Raw genomic sequence first — 19,759 nt, 5'->3', positions numbered from 1 at the left:
GAGGTGGGGGATAAAGGACAAATTGAATTCCTTCAGTGGTGAGATCCCAAACTGTGGCTCCTAAACCTGTAGGAATTCTGGGAAGTAACAAATGGTAGGGGATGGGATAGGGCACTAGAAGAACTAGTTTACATTTCTTTGAGGTCTAATAGAAAGATGACAGATTTACCCATAATAAAATCACACATGCAAAAATAACCCGTTTCTTTGCTTTGTGTTAGAATCACATCAACTCAGTGTGGCAACACCATAATTTCTTACTGTCAGAAGCACTGATTGGCAAATATAAAAGTCTTTGATCAATACAAAATTCAACAAATTATTGCTTAACACTAGTAGTTTGGTATTCAAAGCTGTCCAAGCATGATGTGATGGGTAGTCTCTATTTGCACCCCCCACCACCACCATCACCATCCAGGTTGTACCTTTCCCTTCTCTTCTCTGTGCCTTGAGAAACTGACCTCTCAGAATAGCATCAGAAGAGCAAGCTTGCTCTCTGGCATCTTGTTGGGCTTTACCAATAGGAGGCACAAGCAGGAGTTTAAAGGAAAGACAACAGGGGTATGTATTCCCCAACTTTACTCCCTACAAGGTTATAGTAGGCTGCACCTATCTACCAAATTCCATAGTTCCTTCCTACATATAGCTCTCCCTCCATGTTTTCGTAACTGTTCCGCCTTTAATTGTTCAGGCCTAGGACTGGTCCCTTGTTGCCCCTTTGGTTCTTCACTATCCCTTAATGACATCCCTCTATACTGCTCAGCCTTTATTAAGAGTCCTCTCATTAAACATGATGGAAACTGACCCTTTAAACTCTTAAAAACCTCTTTTGCATGGGCCATGTATTTCCTATTGGGACATGACTAATAGACACATAATCCAGGCTAAAAAAAAAAAGAAAAAAAGTCATTCATTGGGAATTCTGAACCCACAAAATAGCTTAATAAATTTTACTTTTTGCCCTTCACTTTCTATACCTATAGTGGTACAGAAATGTGATCCAATATGGTAGCCATAAGTCACATATGGCTCTTTCAAAATAAATAATTAAATTATGCAAAATTAAAAATTTCATTCCAAGTGTCCAAAAGCCACATCTGGCCAGTGGCTACCATTATGGACAGCACAGATATAGACCATTTACATATTATAGAAAGTTCTAGTGGACAAAACTGCTCTATACCCAACAACCTCCTCCACGATAAACATAACTATTATTTCTACCTTTGGCTCTACCTTATCATCACAGGTGCAGCCCAGGTCAAAATCAGACTGAAGGTACATAATCCCTGGATAGCTGGGCCTGGTGACTTCCTCTGGAATGGTTGGCCTGAAGGTATTAGTACGCAGGAGATGATTCAAACTTCCATGGGTCCCATTGTTAGGAGCTGGCCTCAATCCCAGGAGATCTGATGAGAAGAAAGAAAAGAAGCCAGGGGCTTTGTAAATATTTTTGGATGATATACGGCGGGAGCCAAAACCATTCACCTTCCAAGAGTCTGAAAATTCTGAACACAAATCAAAATGGGATAAAACTAAATTTAGATAGTAGACACTCCGTTCTTACTCCCTGAATCATTCTAGCCTGGCATGTCTTGCCACAGCTTTCTGAAATAGCATGTGCACTGCTTGGTCATAGACACACATTCCCAAAAAGAAAAAGTGAAGGAACCCAAAGACTATCAGTGTCATGCTGTTCTGCATCTCTATGAAACTTTGTATCCCAAATGTTGAAATGAGTCTTATAATCAATAAATAACCTCTGGCCTGCCCTGTAATGCACTCCACAGAAGTACAGGGACAAGAGGAGGCTTTGGCCCTAGGCCTTGAAGTGCCACTGTGAAATGAACAGGCTGACTTCATTGCAAGTGAATGGGTGCCAAGCAGGCACACAGTGACTTGCCTAAGCTGAGAGGCAGAGAGGGGAGAGCTAGCAGCCAAGTTGGGAAAAGAACCCAGGAGACCCGACTTTCAGACTCCCCCTTTAACCACCAGACTGGCACTCCCTTACTAAATAGGAAAAGTTGTCCTCATTCAGCAACTAGAAGTTCAAGGAAGAAAAATAATTAGGAGTACATAAATAGCTGGCCAGGATGCAAGCTGGCAAAATTTTAACTGAACTGCAATACGATAGATGGAGGTGGGAGAAAGCTCTGTGCAGAACTCTTGCTTCACTAGGTCTCTGACCGGTGGTGTCAAACTGTAATGCTATGTTGGATCAGCCAAAGGCTGCCAACAGCAACATGATGAAAACCCCTCATTAGTCAACGGGTGGAGGAAGACAAAGAAGCCATAGTAGGGAATGGTATTCTGTCCTTCAAACCAATGGGCAATATTATTTTTTGCAGGGGGATGAGGTGGTCCCAAAAAGAAGTCACCTCATTTCTTTCTCTGACTTTGAGGAAGTTCATATGTTAACTCAAGATTGTTTCATTGGTTTTGATTAATAGTAAGTGACTTACCACACATAACATTGTAAAGTTCAATATTTTCAAATGGAGGCACTTTGGTCTTGTACTTAAACGTTGGACCATAACCTACAAAAACAGTCTTCCAAAGATAAGAAAAGGAAGAACAATTAGACATTGCTAATATCCAGCAGTAACCCTTCTACTTATGAATACCGTGTACCTTCATTCACACCTCCATTCCCCATCCCTCCTGAAAATCACCAAAACACATTTTTAAAGACCAGTTATTTGCTCATACCTGCATGCTGTTGACCTTGTTATCAAAGCCATGGTCTCCCTGGAAAACACATTTTCCAGATGGTTTCTTATAAACATCCAAAGGTTTCCTACATTGAAATAATTGCACAATCAGTCAGGATTTCACATGAAATCACTCTGATAAAAAGCCAAGTTCAGTGCTCAAAGAATCTCTAAGAAGAGATTTTCCAAGCATATTTATCTCTATTTTAATTGCACCATCCCTGTGGTGATAAAAGGCAATGCTGTTCATTTCTCCCACATGCCTTTGCTTTGACAATCAGCCCAGGACAAATGTGTACCTCTGAACCGAAGTCACGGTGCCCTCCTTGTACCTTGTGCTTTGTACATGTGGATGAAGCAAAGCACCTGTCACTGGCAATGTTCTGTCTGCCCAGGTGCTTCAGCTCAGAGATCGTAAGATTCTCCAGTTTGGGGCCATGTTTTCCAGCTCACTTTTCTATACTCCTCACTAGGCTCAATGCCAAACACATGGTAGGCACTTTTAAATATGGGATGTTTAATCAATGAATGAAGATCTGCGTTCTATAAAAATGTTTGCATTCAACTTTACCTATGATATAATACAACTAAAGAGTATAACTGAGTGGTAATAGTGACATATCTAGCAAAAGCCCAGCCTCACCTATATAATTATCTCAATACATAAACAGAAAATGGAAACATCACTCTGTATACATCAAAACAATTTGACTTTCTTTGTGACAAGAAGACTCCTTTTGCTTAAGTGTCATGTAGCACTTTTCCAAAGAACTTTCATTTTTTAAAAATATTTTTATTGACATTTTAGAGACAGAGGAAGGGAGAGGGAGAAGAGAGAGAGAGAAACAATGATGTGAGAGCAAAACATCAATGGGCTGTCTCCGGCATGCTCCTTACCAGGGATGGAGCCCGCAACCCAGACATTCACCCTGACCAGGAATCAAACCATCAATCAACCTTTCAGTGCATGGGATGACTCCCACTGACCAGGGCTCATGTTTATTAATACAAATATTTCCTAAGTACATCACACTGAACTAAAATGCTTAGGGGAAAATAAAGAAATTAAGCATTTGGGTGTCCACCCTTAGGAAAAATGCTTTCAGTTTGGGTTGATAAGATATGCACATATAATAACACAACAATGCAAGAGTTAAAAGATTTGCTGCTAAAGGCAGACATTAAAATGTCTGGCTTTAGTCTGCGCTAATTTGCTTAACTGTTGTCATCTTTCATTTAACTTCCACTCAACAACCACATTTACTTCATATAAATCTACCAAGTGTGCCAAATTTGCTCTCTCTTCTAAGCCACCCATACATAAATGGTCCTAAAGAGGACATACTCAGAGCCAAGCCATTTGGTCATATCTTTGTAACTTTTCCATGAAGACTCCCTATGTCTGCCCTAAATTATTTCGATAATTTCTGGTCTTCATACGTCTCTCTGCATAATCTTACATATTTAACTCTATGTACCCCCCTGACAGTAACAATGGGCTATTATGTCATGTGTCTCTCCATGTGTTCCATATTGATGTAAGTTCCTAGAGAATAAACATTTTCTCATTATCTTCTCTCCCTTGGAAACTCATTAAAGTGTTCTGCTAGAGTGCATGTGCATATAGAAGCTGTTCAGTTATTACTACAGATTGATTCTCAGCACTTTTTTAAATGGAGAAAGTCAGAATAAGAGTGAGAGGGGGAAGGGGCTGCTGTCTAGTTTGGGTGGAAAATTGATAAACTTTAAATGCTTAACTCTTCGGAAGTGGTTAGAGCAGCCGTGGGCAAACTACGGCCCACGGGCCGGATCCAGCCCTTTTGAAATGAATAAAACAAACAAACAAAAAAGACCGTACCCTTTTATGTAATGATGTTTACTTTGAATTTATATTAGTTCACACAACACTCCATCCATGCTTTTGTTCCGGCCCTTCGGTCCAGTTTAAGAACCCATTGTGGCCCTAACCGGTTTGGCTCAGTGGATAGGGCATCGGCCTGCGGACTGAAGGGTCCCGGGTTCGATTCTGGTCAGGGGCGTGTGCCTTGGGGGCACATCCCCAGTGGGGGGCGTGCAGGAGGCGGCTGATCGGTGTTTCTCTCTCATCAATGTTTCTAGCTCTCTATCCCTCTCCCTTCCTCTCTGTAAAAAATCAATAAAATATATATTTTTTTAAAAAAAACCATTGTAGCCCTCGAGTCAAAACGTTTGCCCACCCCTGGGTTAGAGCTTCCAGAGGACATGTTTTACAAAATATTCAAGAGCAAGAAATGGTCTCTTCAATATTGGAGTCTTTGGTAGTTCAAAAAAAAGATAAACAACGGAAAACTTTATATATATATATATATATATATATATATATATATATATATATATATCTCTTATTTTTCACAGAGAGGAAGGGAGAGGGATAGAGAGTCAGAAACATCGATGACTGAGAAACACCGATCAGCTGCCTCCTGCACACCCCCACAACCAAGGCACATGCTCTTGACCGGAATCGAACCTGGGACCCTTGAGTTCGCAGGCCGACGCTTTATCCACTGAGCCAAACCAGCCAGGGCAATAACGGAAAACTTTTAAGCTGAAATAAAACAAGTCCACAGCAACAGAGGTTTTAAGATTAACAACATGTTCTGAACTCCTCTTAGCCCATTGCTATGGGCTAAGTTTTGTCATCTGAGACCAAATCTGTTCCGTGTGGCAAAGCAGTGCCCCAGTCACACTTTTGACTTACTCAAGTAATAAGAATAGAGGCTAGAATGTAAATTCAAAAATTGAAAAGGAGAGAGACACTGAGATGCTGAGATCCAGGAAATATAAATGTATTATTATCTCAGCACTGATTGTTTATTTAGCATAGAAAACCCTTTGGAAAGGGTGATATTTCCTCTTAGGATGGCTGACGACCTTATAGGCACTCCAGTTGTCAAAGAGCTGGTTATGCAGGTAAGAAATGGGGCCAGTCAAGCCCAAGTTACCTTGCAACATGCCATCTGCGCTCTACCAATAAATGGATGTCCTCAATTCTTCTGTTGTTGGCATAGTGCAAACGTTTGGGAAGGTGCTGCTTCATGTAAGGCTTAAAGTGCTGATCTGGTTTTTTACACTGAAATGTAAGTGAAAATTGGAGTTTAGACGGAGTGTCTTCTAGAAAAAGGTGTGGATAGTCTCTCTCTAGAAAGCTGAAGGAAGTTTTAAGCCAAAGAAAAGGTTAGTGAATAAATGGAATTTGTTACCCCCTTTCAAATAATATAAACTGGAAACAAATAGGTTCAAAGAGGATCAGGTAACTTTGGAGATGGAAGGCTACCGTCAGAGGGGAGTAAGGCATTTTTAAGATACATTCTTGACTCACTAAAAGCAATTCAAGCTCCAAGGCCTTTCCCAGCAGGTTCAATCAAGGTGTGGGGGGTGGAAAGAAAGGGAGGTGGACACATGTTGAGGCCCATGTGATTACATCCTCATGTGCTTTTAAGGACTCTATCCTGGATGGGGGAGTGATGGAACAGGGTGGTGGGCAGATCTGGTTCAGAGAGAGTAAGGATTTGTTTAATCTTGAATGAATACTGTTCAGTACTAATGAGGAAAGATCAAATATTGTCTGTTTGTATCATTGCCAAGACCATTAGGGAGCCTGCAGCTGTCCACAGACCAGGAGTTTTGAAAGCTCTAAAGAGAACAAATATACAGGATACAGGGCAATGGGGAAAGTGCTCCTCCGGCCCCACAGGGGAGGTGAACACAGGAGATGAGCATGTGGAAGCTGCTCTAATAGCAGAGGCCTGGTCACATGCAGTACTTACCGTGAGATTAGCAATAATGGCTTTAGGGTCATCTGTTCAAAGAGAGGAGAAAAATGTCAAAAAGAGATGATAAGAATCAATGAGAGGAATCATTTTTGCAGCAAGAGACTCAATCCTTTTTTACCCCACTTCCAGAAGGGCTGTCCCTTTAGTGTTTTGTTTAAAATATATTTACATTGCGTGTGGGTATTGAATATTTCAATAAGTAGAAAGCAGTTAAATAAGTGGCACAATTCATACAGTGAACTTCCCTGCTGGGTGTGGGTCTCCTCTTCCACAAGGGAATTCCTCCTTCCAGAGCATCAAGATGTGGCTGAGTAATTGCTCCTTTAAGTTATTCCAAATGGTCCCTCTAGAGCCTAGATTTAGTTTATTTGCAATTTAACATCAGGAACTAAACTGGGCATTTGGGGCTTTTCATATAACTTCCTATTTATCTGCGGATCTTTGAAACAAGCTATCATCCACTTTGAGATGAATGTCTAATCCATTGAGTTATGTTTTTTAGAGGGGATTTGGTTTCCTGGGTAATAAATATCATGGGTCTAATTACATAGGTAGTGGCCCCTTCCAGCCACAGACACACACATGGATGCACCTCCTTTGTTTTCACTACCAGCAAACAAAGGATATTTTAGTCAATACCCCGAACTAGCTAAAAGCAAAACTATGTAAATGATGGCTGTGTATAAACTGTGGACAGGATTATAATATCTAAAGGTCCCTTTGGCGGGGGGTCGAGGGGAGAGAAAGAGGAGATTGTAGGTTAGTTGGACTTTGTTTTGTTTTCAAAAAATCTGCCTTAGTATGTTATTATAGAATCAGTAGAAAGGAAAACAGAGTTCAGAAGAGGTACCAACTGTCATGACACAGCCCTCCCGGGAATATAAACATCAGTGGGACAGGTCATGTCCGTGTCCTTTCCTGCTGTATCCCAGGGCCTGTGCACAGTAGGCACTCCATAAATGTTTAGTAATAGATATCCTATATAATAAAAGGGTAATATGCAAATTGACCCTAACAGCAGAACGACTGGGAATGACTGGTCACTATGACACACACTGACCACCAAGGGGCAGATGCTCAATGCAGGAGCTGCCCCCTGGTGGTCAGTGCACTCCCACAGGGGGAGCTCTGCTCAGCCACAAGCCAGGCTGACAGCTGCCAGCACAGCGGTGGTGGCGGGAGTCTCTCCCGCCTCCTCAGCAGTGCTAAGGATGTCCGACTGCAGCTTAGGTCTGCTCCCCGCTTGCAAGTGGACTTCCCCCGAGGGCTCCCAGGCTGCCAGAGGGATGTCTGACTGCCAGCTTAGGCCCGATTCCCTGGGGAGTGGGCCTAAGCCAGCAGGTGGACATCCCCCAAGGGGTCCCAGACTGCGAGAGGGCACAGGCCAGGCTGAGGGACCCCTCTAAGTGCACAAATTTTTGTGCACCAGGCCTCTAGTAAATAAATATTTGTTGAAAATGCATAAATAAGCTTGCCTTGTGATATGAACATATACAATCAAAGACAGAATCATAGTTCAGAATCATAGTTCTAAAGCTATGAAATCCAAAGCTAAAAAGTAGGATTCCATTCTACTTAAATTGGGGCTAAATTTTACTTGCATATTTTTATGGAAAGCAAATACAGTTATATGCTGTGTAATGATGTTTCAGTCAACAATGAACCACATATATGATGGTGGTGTGACAGTGGTGTGCCATACAGCCCCAGGGTGTAGCAAGCTAGGTCTGTGTAAGTGCAGTCTATGATGGCTGCATAATGATGAAACCACCTAACAGTGGATTTCAGAGTAGGTATCCCTGTTGTTAAGCAGTGTGTAACTGTAATGAGGGTAGCAATAATGGTTAACCCAAATTGTGTCCAGACCATGTGCACTCTGTCTGTAAGACTCTGCAGACACTTTCTCTCTGATCATTCATGACAACTCTGGGAGGTAAGTGCTAGAACTTTCACTAAACCAGTGGGCATTTAGAAGGTGGAGGGAGGGGCTTATATACTGGGACCCTACCACTGACTGAGCAAGCCATGCTTTGAACCTCTTTACTCTGTGGCCTCTTGACCACAGTTCTCTGCAGGACCAGAATAAGTTCATGTTCTTTGATAATGAAGGAAAATAAAGAGCATGGAAAGTCACAAATGCCCGAGGCCACATTTGGGACACAAATCCATCATTTCCGAAGTACTTGGTCCTCTCATGCTAACAGTTCTCACATTGTGTGAGTAGAAGAGGCCCCCAGCACAGGATAGTGGTTAAGAATCAGAGAATCTGGGTTTAAATGTTGGCTCTGCCACTTACTGTCATACTCTAAGCCCATTTCCTCACCTCTCTATGAGCCTTGATTTCTATTGTCTGTAAAAGGGGACAATAATACTTATCACACAGGGCCATTGGGAGGATTAAATAAGATGGTGCATTGATTTAGCTAAAATAGTGATGCCACTAAGACATCATCGTCATAGCTAACATTTATTTGGTTGGACTGCCTGCTAAACACAAATCTAAGTGAGATGTAATCTTTCATTTACTCTTCCCAACAATCCTTATTTTGTAGATGAGGAAACTGAGGCAGAGAGGGTTTAAGCAGCCCGCCCAAGGTCCCAGTGAGCCCATGGCTGACCAGAGATTTGAGCCCAGACATCCTGTCACCATTGTCTGTGCTCTAACCACCACTCTAATGCCTCTCATAAAATGAAATCACATGTACAAAACAATTATTTGGTAGTTATTGTTTCTTCCCCCCCATAACAACGTCCCCATTACATTTATTGAGGCCTGAGATATCCTTCAAAATAGATAAAAGCATTTGTGCATAAGTGCTGCAAGGCAAATACTAACTCAACAGGTGCCCTAGTGACTTATACCCTGTCTCTGGAGAGGACCTGCCCACGTCAAGTGGGCAGAGAAGGGAGGATGTGGAGGGCAGAAAGGACATTAAAAAGAGAGGGCGGAAACACTGATGCTTTGTTGATTTCACAACGTTGCCTGCAGCTGACCTTGGAACAGTTCCTGTTTGTGCTGACTCAAGAACATAGTTTGAGAAAAACTTAATTTTCCAAAGCTTTACGCTTGGTGCCAATGGTTTGTTATGCCCAAGGCTAAAAACTTTAAAAGTATTCCGCCCCCCCCCCCCCCCCCACAATGCAGCATGTCTCCAATAAAACTATGGCCTTCCCAAAAACAAGGCAGGCAGCATCTAAAACATCTGAGTTCATAAATTAAAGTTCTTGTCGGTGGTATCTCAGAACCTGAATGTGCAGAACTTAAGTGATAAGATTATTCCTGTTTATTTCTAATCTTTCAAAGCAGCAGCCACTTCCCAAGGGCATAATAGTTTTTCCTCCTGGGTTCTGTCAACCATTTTTAGACTCCTCTTCAACCGGACTTGCAGGAATGCTCAGGGTCTCCATAACCTTGTCATGGGCTCCCTAGCTCCAGCTCAAGAGCAAGCCTGAACCTCTTACTGAAAAGTAATTTTCTTGTAAACAGAAGTTTATGGTTATACACATGCCTCAAATGAAATGTATTTCTACATAATAAAAACAAGAGCAAATATTTATATAATGCTCCCATGTGCCAGCAACCAATCTAAGCGATATGCATAGATTCATTTTCATGACATCCCCAGGTGGTAGATGTCAATTATCATTCCCATTGTTCAGATGCAAAACTGAGGCTTAGAGTTTAAATGACTTATTCATTTAAATTCATTCTAAATTTTTGCAGAGCCAGGATTTTTACCAAGGTATTCAGAGTAGCTTCAGAGAGCAAACCCTTATAATATTACTGCCCCAACAACTTAGTATTTTAAGGATCAACTTACATTTGGCATTATTGCTAAATTTGGGTCGAATTCTTCCTAGAGTTCCAGGCACTAAAGTAATATCATCCACATTGGTCAGGTAATTGCTCAAGAACTCCGTTCTATCACATGTAACGTCTTCCATTCCTACAGGGATGGAAAAAAAAGATTTTCAGGCAATCTTAAAATTAAAATCTTAACACAGCCACATCTTAATAACATCCAGGCATCTCTTTAATTAGTTTTTTTTAAAATATATTTTATTGATTTTTTACAGAGAGGAAGGGAGAGAGATAGAGAGAGTTAGAAACATCGATGAGAAAGAAACATCGATCAGCTGCCTCCTGCACATCTCCTATTGGGGATGTGCCCGCAACCCAGGTACATGCCCTTGACCGGAATCGAACCTGGGACCTTTCAGTCCGCAGGCCGACGCTCTATCCACTGAGCCAAACCGGTTTCGGCTCTTTAATTAGTTTTTAACAGCTACATGCAAGGATCTCTCTCTTTTGAGATTTTTCAATTGACTTTGCATTTTTTTGATGCTTCTTTGTATAGTCTTTGCACCAGGCTTTGATTGAATAGTATCTTGCAGCGCTAGGTGGTTAAAAATGCATCATCTCGGTGATAAGGACACATATGTAATACCTCAATCAATAAAGAAAAAATTTTTAAAAAATGCATCATCTCAATTATCATTTTATGTCATTCAGCAAGAACAGCAAGGAAAAGGAAGTAACCATAGTCTTTTTTTTAAAAAAAAAATCTATTTACACAATCCTTATGAAAAGCATCTTATTCTTTTTTTCCCACAGCTGGGGGTGGTGTAAATAACTGGAATATATAATTCCAAGTCTCTTTTACAAAATGTCATTTTCCAACCCTCTCTCTCTCTAATATATCTCCTGACTTGAGTACATAATCACCAGTCCTCACTCTGTCTCCACTGGTGGCCTTGGATGTAACTGACAAAACAATACTGGCAACAACAGATGAGAAAGAAAAATGTCATCTCCAATGACCACCCAAACCGAAGAACAAAATAACAGTGAAAAGCGAAGTAAGACTGAAAACAAGTGGTAAACAATGTTATCAGTCAAAACTGAAAGTTAGCAACTAGAAGACACAAAGGGTCTAGGTAGGGAATGTTTTTAACCAACAAATATCCCTCCAGACACAAGATTTGTTTCCTGGCTCGACAAGGATAATTTTTTGATCAATGTTTAAAATATATAAATAAAAACAAACTCAAGTCTTAGAATCATAGACCATGGAAGCTGGTAGAGACCTTTATTGTCATTTCAGAATGTATGAGATGACATGGAACAGCGAAAGTTTAATACATTGCTTTGCACAATCCATTTGATGCATATTCTCTAAGAGGGGGAAATAAGTGATTCTATAAAGAATGTCCTAAGGTTTTTGTAATAAACAATTATAACCCAAAGTGCCCTGGATCTAATAAAATTCAAATTATCACTTTCTGGGATCCCAGATCCAGACCTTTCTGTTTTATAAACAAATTGAAATGAAGAGAGAAAAAAACAACATATCCCAATATAGTACAAGGGTTCTATATCTTGCTTTTTAACAGGAAGAAAAATAAAAACAATAAACAGCTAATATGTTCTAGTACAATGTTAACCCAGGAAGGGGAAATCTACAAAAAGATATTAATGGAAGATTGGAAGGATCTTCCATTTGTTACATTTCTACGAAGTCACCTACCCCACCTTAGTAGTGACCCATCACTCTCTCGCTTTTGAAAACCATATGGAAAGTGCTGAATCGCCATAATCCTTCACCCTCCAGACTAATCCCATGTAGGTGGCATTAATGTTCTCATTCTACAGACGAGGAGGCTGAGACTTCGAGAGGTCACATAACGTCTGCCACATCAAATGGCTCTTAAGTAGTGCAGTGCAATATGAACACCAATGAAACACTGGACCATACTACTTCTTATGTAAGAGATGCTGTGGCTTCCCCAAACCAAAGCAATCTACTCATCTCAGAAGCCTACACAATGGCAACACAAGGTTTAATCTACCCAAGACTTTTACAATGCTCCATCAGGACCCATCTACTTCTTAAGACATCTGGCTCCAACATGTAACCAAATGCTCTTGAACCCTCTGGGCAACTTCAATTGAATCAGCTGTGTCCCATGCTCCAAAGTCTCGGTCCTATCTGAAGCTTTCCACCAGGTTAAACCTGTGGACCATGATTTTGCAGAGGGTCACATTTAGTCCCTGCAAAAGAGCAAGTCAGTCCACTGTTTTTGTTTTGTTTTTTTTTTTAAACCTTCTCACAGATCATCTAGAACATTCTGGAAAGAAAATTTCAGGCCCAGAGCAGAGCTGTTTACTAGGGAAATTTGCCTGTCATTCATTCTTAACAAACTATTAAAGAGTCAACCAATGTTCCAGTTCCAGAAGAATGCAGCTCCATATTCCAGGGTCACTGTGTCAATTTAAGAGTTCTGGAATGCAGCAGCTACTTTCCGGAACTCAGTCTGAGCACTTGTGAAATAAGAAGGCTCTCTGAGGACTCCCTCCAGCCAGCCCTATAATCACATAATGTTTATGACATTCTTGATCACCTCAAAAAAGGGGCCATGAATTTTTCTACTTTACACTGTGATTTAGAAAAACTGCCTCTTCCTCTCTTTCAACTGTCTTCTCTACTAAAGCAGTGTCCTCTGGTTTTGTCTTGAATTCCCTCAGTGGGTGCAGAGACATATTTTTACTTATATGCCACTTTGACAAGAATCTTATGTCTCTGCCTCCTTATCATGCTTGGATTTACTTTTTAGTCTCATAAACCCTGTGGACTCCTTTTGGGGATATGGCTATCAGAGATGGGGTATTATTGTCTAAAATGTCATATTCACAGAGGAAGATATTAACATAACAAGCAAATTGCCTGTAACATTTTAATAAGAGAAAGGTTTCTGTAGAAAGGCTTTTCCTACAGAGAATAGGAAGATAGAGGAAGTGCCTGGTTTTGATCAAAATGAACTTGGAGTCACCTCAGGTCATCTCCTAGTTTGAGTCATGGTTTGATATCTTTCCCCATTCTGATGAAATGGGGAAAGAGGTGAAGAACACGACCTGGGATTCTGAGGGAAAAGGTTCCTTCCTTTCCTCTACACCATCGGAAACATTATCAATGACTCTATCCTATTAACAAAGAAGAAACAAAGCTTTACCATGGTCTCCAACGAAGATGACATTCACACAGCGATGTAGCTTCAGTTGTTTCAGGCCGTCCATTAATTGCCCCACTGTTTTGTCAATTTCCCTCAGAGGATTTGTCATCTGGAAAAAGGAGCAAATTAGTCCTTACAAGTTGTTTTTCCTTTCAGTTTCTCATAGATCTTCTACTCCTAGAACATTCTGGAAAGAAAACTTCAGGCCCAGAGGCAGAGCTTTGTCTAGGGGGATTTGCCTGCCATTCGTGATGGAAAGCTGGTCTAAGCACTTTGTATTCTTTCAGGAGCACAAAATCTCCCCTCATCCAATCCCTTTCAAGATACTTTGATATAAAAAATATGAAAGAAATATTAAGGGAACTTTTTTTAAGAGATAAAATGCCTTTCTAAAATGTAACTATTTAAATCCAAGAATTCTGAGAGTGAGCAGAAAGTCAGATGATTGTTTAAGTCTCCTGTGCCCTAGGTGAAGTCACGTTAGGCATTGAACCACAGCAAGAAGATTTAGGCTTTGAACCACAGCAAGAAGACGAAGGCTAAGTGAATCAAAAGCAATTCTGAGGTTAAAGGTAATCTTCACTGGATGCTAAATTAGAACATCATTAACACAATGCAATCTATCTAATGTTCCAAGTAACTGTCAATTTCTGAGAATAATAGGTTCTTAATAGAAGAACCTCTTCTGCATATCAATTTAGTCCTTTTCAAGCTGATTTTGAGTAAAATAAGAATCTACAAGAGTCCTAGCACACAAAAGTAAACCACTGATCTTATTTAGCCTAACAAAACCCCAAAAACTTAGTTCTCTGAAGAACATGTCCAAAGTCTAAGAAACATAATCCATCCCTTATTTTCTTGCTTCAAATGAAAGTGTCTAACAGTATGAATTCTCCCACATACTAGTGGCTTCTCCTTCATTTTCATCTCTGCAACGGAAAGATTTTCAAGAACATCAGACAAAGACTTGACAGTACTTTAGATGAATTTTAAATTTTAGCTACAATTATACACATGCACTCAAAATGACTGAGATAAGAACAGAAGGGATCTACATAGCATTTTTCATCCCGACACACAATATTATCTTCCATTAGCATCTTCTCAGATGACTCAAGACCTCTCCTCATATCCTGTCACCAGTAAAGTCAGTTGTTAACTTGTTTTTCTTCATGATGGGAGTCAGTATTTCAAATTCTGTCCCAAGGAGGAAGTCACAAGTGAAGATTTCAGAATGATAGATGCATAATCTGAAGGGGCTAACAGATGGGGGATTGAGTGGTATTTGCTTCTGAGAACACCATGCTCTCCCCTAAGAACTTCGCCTAGATAAAGAAATACTAAATATACAACATACATCAACCTCGACAATTACTTATTTTCCTTTATTAAACAAGACAACTTAGATAAAATGCGGAACCTACTTCTTAGGGATCAGTTCAGACCATCATAAATGTGCCTTGGAGGTATCTGAAGGTTTTGAGAATATGAACCTCTAGGTTGCTACGAATATACTAAATAGACTAGACATTACTTATTATCCCTATGTGAAAACACACAGAATTTTTTTTAAATATATTTTATTGATTTTTTACAGAGAGGAAGGGAGAGAGATAGAGAGTTAGAAACATCGATGAGAGAGAAACATCGATCAGCTGCCTCCTGCACATCTCCCACTGGGGATATGCCCGCAACCCGGGCACATGCCCTTGACCGGAATCGAACCTGGGACCTTTCAGTCCGCAGGCCGACGCTCTATCCACTGAGCCAAACCGGTTTCAGGAACACACAGAATTTTATCTACTCATTACTTCCTCTTTCTTTCTGTCTCAGCTATTCTCTTGTCCATAACCTAAGACCGTTTTAGAATTCTGAAAGAACAGACCACAAATCTAAACCAATTTTCTATTGAGCTCTGATCTCCATTATCTTTGAAGAGTCCCCCAGACACTGTGCTGGGTTGTTTTCAAGAAGCACTGTGAACAAGTGGAAGCAAAGCCAGTAGCCTTCTTCACAGTCACTGGAGCCTCAATGTAAATACTAGTTTTAAGGCAACTAACTCTAAAGAAAGTAGCAGGCTTTTTTTTTCCTGCCTTGCTGAAAGTTTAGGAGGTCTTCACATCAGTGTTAACCTCTGCAGGACCAGTTTCTTCTGGACTCAAAGGAAAGGATGCTGCACCAGAGTTTTTCTGAAACTTATTCAGCTGAGTTTCCAGCCACGGTACTGAAGGAAATCTTCAGCTCAGACCTACCCGCCACAAAGCTTTGGAACAATAGATAAACTTACTTTGTCCTGACGCGTTTCCACAGCATAATGATCCATCCTATGTAATTTTCTTCTTCTTTTCTTTGGAGGAGCAATTGGTCTTTCCTGCCTCCTCTTAGGGATAACCTTCCTCTTAGGTCTCTTAGCCGGAGTAAGAGGTGAGCCATAACTACTCTCCTGTACTGGCGGATAGAGATGTCTGGACTCAGAAGTCGTCTGTCCCTCTGGGTCAGATAATAAAGCTCACACTTTGCCATCTGGGGTCAGTAGAGTCTTAGTGAGAAAAACTAAGGCTCCTTAAGTGAGAAAAAGTTGGTATGAAGGATTATTCAGGGATCTCTATCAAGAGAAACCCCCTAAATTGACCTTGATGCTGCTGCCACAGTCTCTTCACTGAGAACAAGCATAGAATTTAAGAGAATCTGGCCATGTAAATGTCTTATGGCCGAGGAGCCTACTGATAGGCGTGGATACACCTGATGTGACCTAGAATTGTGCATTTTAAAACTCCTGCTTTAGGGAGAGACTGGATCTTGGTTATGAAGAGCTCTCCATCTAAAAAGTACTAGCTGAAAACTAAATAGAATATTAGTCACGTGGTTATTTCAAGGTGACAGTGGGATTCATGTAGGTGGTTCCAGTTCAGAATCTGATAGTTATCTGTTCACACCACCAACTATATCAAAGCCAGTGTTCTTGGCAAGGAACAGGAAAAAATTTAAAACCAAGGATAAACTAAAACATAAATAATAAGCAATCCTCCTTGGTCATGAATATAATTCCACAAATCAGGACTTTCAGCAGGAGAGAGAACTTGTTACTGACAATTTAGGTTTCTAATACAGAGAACCTCTAAGCCATGAGATAACCATAAATAGAACTGTCTTTTAAAAAAAATTATCTCGTATAATTAGATAAAATGTAAAAAGTCATCAATATCTCTTCATCTTAGTACACATATCAAGAAAGAGTAAACTTATACTCTATCAGAAACCCATTTGGTGGGGAGCGGCACTACTATGCATCTTGTTGTGAAAATCTAGAGAGTAATAAATGCCAACACATAAACTGAAAAGGGAACATAACCTTTTGGGACTTCCCAGATGTTGGAGAAAACCAGGCCCCTGATTTGCTGATGGTGCAAAGGTGAATTAAAGCAGCAAGCTCTGCTGTTTACCTAGCTGATTTCTCTCGGTAGGACTGTCCAGAGACTCATTCAGATGCAGGAAGGGGCAGAAGGAGGAACAATGTTAGTGTATCCACAGAGGAGGCCATCTGCCATGCGATTTCACTGTTCCCAGAGCAAGCAACTGCAAAGGCACTTCCATTTCTGTCTCATCCTCGCTCTCCAGTAGAGCGATTGAAAGACACAGCCCCACAGACTCTGGTTGAGTTTGGTATTATTTTTAAATGCTTCTAGTTTTAGGCAATTCTCCATGAGAAGAGAAGCAAAGGAGAAAGAGGGTTTCTCATTTCATGGTCACTGAATACATTCAGCTAGAGCTCAAGTCTGCCTATCAGACACCCGGCCATTTTGCAAGAGACCTCAACATTCCGAAGACTCTGAAGGCGGGCCCTTCCGATTGCAGCGGGTTAGAGGAGCAGCGGGAGGAACAGGATTTAGTCAAAATGAGTTTTCATCCAGTGATTATATTGCATATATTTCCTTCTTCGAATGTTAGAGGTAGATGGAAGCTAAGTGTTCACTGACCAGCCATACTTTAGTCTGACTTGAGAAGACTTAGCCTGAGGTTATTAAGAGGATGGGAGGAAGAGGGGCAAATTTCCCTGCTTTTCAGGATCCTTTGCCTTCTGAAGGTAGTCACTAGCCAGCCAAAGCTCTGCCTCTAGGCCTGGAAGAGCAGCCGAACGAGGGGTCACAGAGGAAGCATAGAAGGTCAAAAGAGAAAAAGGTTGCGCCAATAATCAAAAGCAAGCATATTTCTGAACATTCACCATTACACTACGAAACCAGGAGCAATAATACACCATTTCTTGAAACTATTAGCCCAATGTTTGGTCATCTAATTGAATAGTCTTTGAGAATGGTCCTGAAAAAAAAGTATACTCAATTAAGCAAGAAAGTACAAACTTCAACTGTGTATAGCACAAACCATTTTGCTAGACTGAATCATTTCAATGAAATTTCAAACGCAAGATAATTTCTCATTGATGGAAAAGATAGCACGTACCTGATTTTAATAACAATATTGCAGCTAATAAAATCTTTACATGCACAAAAAATGTATATGATGGATGTATAGGTATATAAACCAATTTAGTCTATAACAGAAGAGAGATTTTGCTGGCTTGCTTTGGTTTTGTGTTTTAAAGTATAAACTGTCTCTATTTTCTTTCAGTTAAAAATAAGATTCTTAGAACCAAATAAAAAATAGTGACATCTGGAAATATCCTTTGTATTAGGAGAAGAAAGTGACCAGGTTACTAGGTTATCATAACTGAAGACATATTCCAATAGATCTAATTCAGACTGTTTTACCCAGTAAATATGTGAGAATATCTTAGTTACAAGAAGTATTAATACTAAAAAGAACATAGTATTCCTGAATACTTCCAACTCTTAATTCAAAGAATGGTACAAGAAAAATCTGTTTGTATATTTATGAGCAAAATGAGCATAAACCCATCATTACAGCAAATTAAAACATTCTATATTATGCTTCATTTATCATTGCTCAGTACATTAAAAAACTTTTTAGTTTATTTCTTAAAGCATACACACATACACTAAAGTAAGTAATCATAACTGAACTACACATATTAGAAATCCAGAGAGGTCCATTAAAAAAGGATGCTTATTACTAACCCATACAACTTTTAAGAAAATGAGGGATACAAGAGCTTACTGTAAAAAGCCAAGTTCTGACATAAAAAGACTTGTATAATTTGAACATAGCTATTAACTGACCACTCTGCTTATCTCCTGGCCTGAAGGAGGGTTAAATGATTCCAGGGGAAGAACCCTGGTCTGGGAGTTGGAAGTTCTGAGGTTCTATCTCTAAGGTCACTTATCAGCCGTGCAACTTGAGCAGCCCTAAACCTCTTTAAGTTTCAGCCTCATGCTTTTAAAAGCATGGTTATACCAAGTGGCTCCCAAATCCCTATTTTGCTTATGCCACAGGGTCTTTCGGGGGATATCATTATCTATTTAAAGTCGACCCTTTAAATAGGGCACATGGAACTGCTTAGAGGTTTTTTGTTTTTTAACATTTTCACAAAATGTGGTTCCATTTGTTCACTTTAATCTCAAAGAAAGACATCCTAAGATAAAACAGCCAGGCTTGCTCTGGCAAAAATAAGTTTGTGTTTCATGCATGCAGATGTTTATCTCATTTTATCATTTGTGTTTCATAATCATGCAACACTGGTTGAACATCAAAGGGATAGGAATAAGAGCATCAGACTTATATGACTTCAATGATTTAAGGCAAACTAAGAATGGTTTTAAATAGCCATTAGTTTCCAGTGCTTAAAAAATCACCACTGACATAATGTGAATGCACTCAGAAATACTTATGGCTCCCTGCTATTTACTGTCTTTGCTTAAACAGGCTGCATTTTGCTAAAAATATTTAAAATAAGTATTATCCGTATTACAGTTATCCTACTCATCCTTATGCTGAACACAATGAACTTAATTATAGCCAACAGTGTTGTCATGGCCTAACAGGGAATTGAAGGCAATTGCCATTAATAAAGTTTTTAAATGATTTCTCAACCAGAATCAAGTTTTATTATGTTGGTGTAGTCCTCATCACTCTACTAAGAATGAGTAGTGGGAAATATTGAAAATATTAAAAGGTTTAGCTTTGCAAATGTCATGGAATTTTTAAACGATAATTGCTGAAACACTGGAAGATTTCCATCTGTAGATGAAAGAGGAAAATAATAAAACATCACCATCCTCTTCCCCTCCTGAATTTGAAGTTATACTGGCT

General features: G+C 40.0%; 1 protein-coding gene across 8 annotated transcripts in view; it reads right to left on the bottom strand.

The window, feature by feature from the left end:
- The window catches only part of ENPP2 (ectonucleotide pyrophosphatase/phosphodiesterase 2), a 105,851-nt gene that overhangs the window by 24,461 nt on the left and 61,631 nt on the right, over nt 1–19,759 (bottom strand). For 4 of the 8 annotated variants that reach the window (XM_059671824.1, XM_059671821.1, XM_059671825.1 and 1 more), the window contains exons 12-19: nt 15,822–15,977; nt 13,535–13,643; nt 10,345–10,470; nt 6,518–6,549; nt 5,693–5,820; nt 2,710–2,797; nt 2,463–2,550; nt 1,225–1,409 (exon numbers count right to left, since the gene is read on the bottom strand). In XM_059671824.1, coding sequence (XP_059527807.1) covers nt 1,225–1,409; nt 2,463–2,550; nt 2,710–2,797; nt 5,693–5,820; nt 6,518–6,549; nt 10,345–10,470; nt 13,535–13,643; nt 15,822–15,977 — 912 coding nt within the window. The remainder of the gene's footprint in view (nt 1–1,224; nt 1,410–2,462; nt 2,551–2,709; nt 2,798–5,692; nt 5,821–6,517; nt 6,550–10,344; nt 10,471–13,534; nt 13,644–15,821; nt 15,978–19,759) is intronic. The other 4 variants (XM_059671823.1, XM_059671826.1, XM_059671827.1 and 1 more) reach the window with 2 other exon arrangements.

This window comes from Myotis daubentonii, chromosome 17 (assembly GCF_963259705.1).
Source record: "Myotis daubentonii chromosome 17, mMyoDau2.1, whole genome shotgun sequence".
Classification (NCBI taxonomy): Eukaryota; Metazoa; Chordata; class Mammalia; order Chiroptera; family Vespertilionidae; genus Myotis; species Myotis daubentonii.
This window is presented reverse-complemented; position numbering and strand designations above follow the sequence as displayed.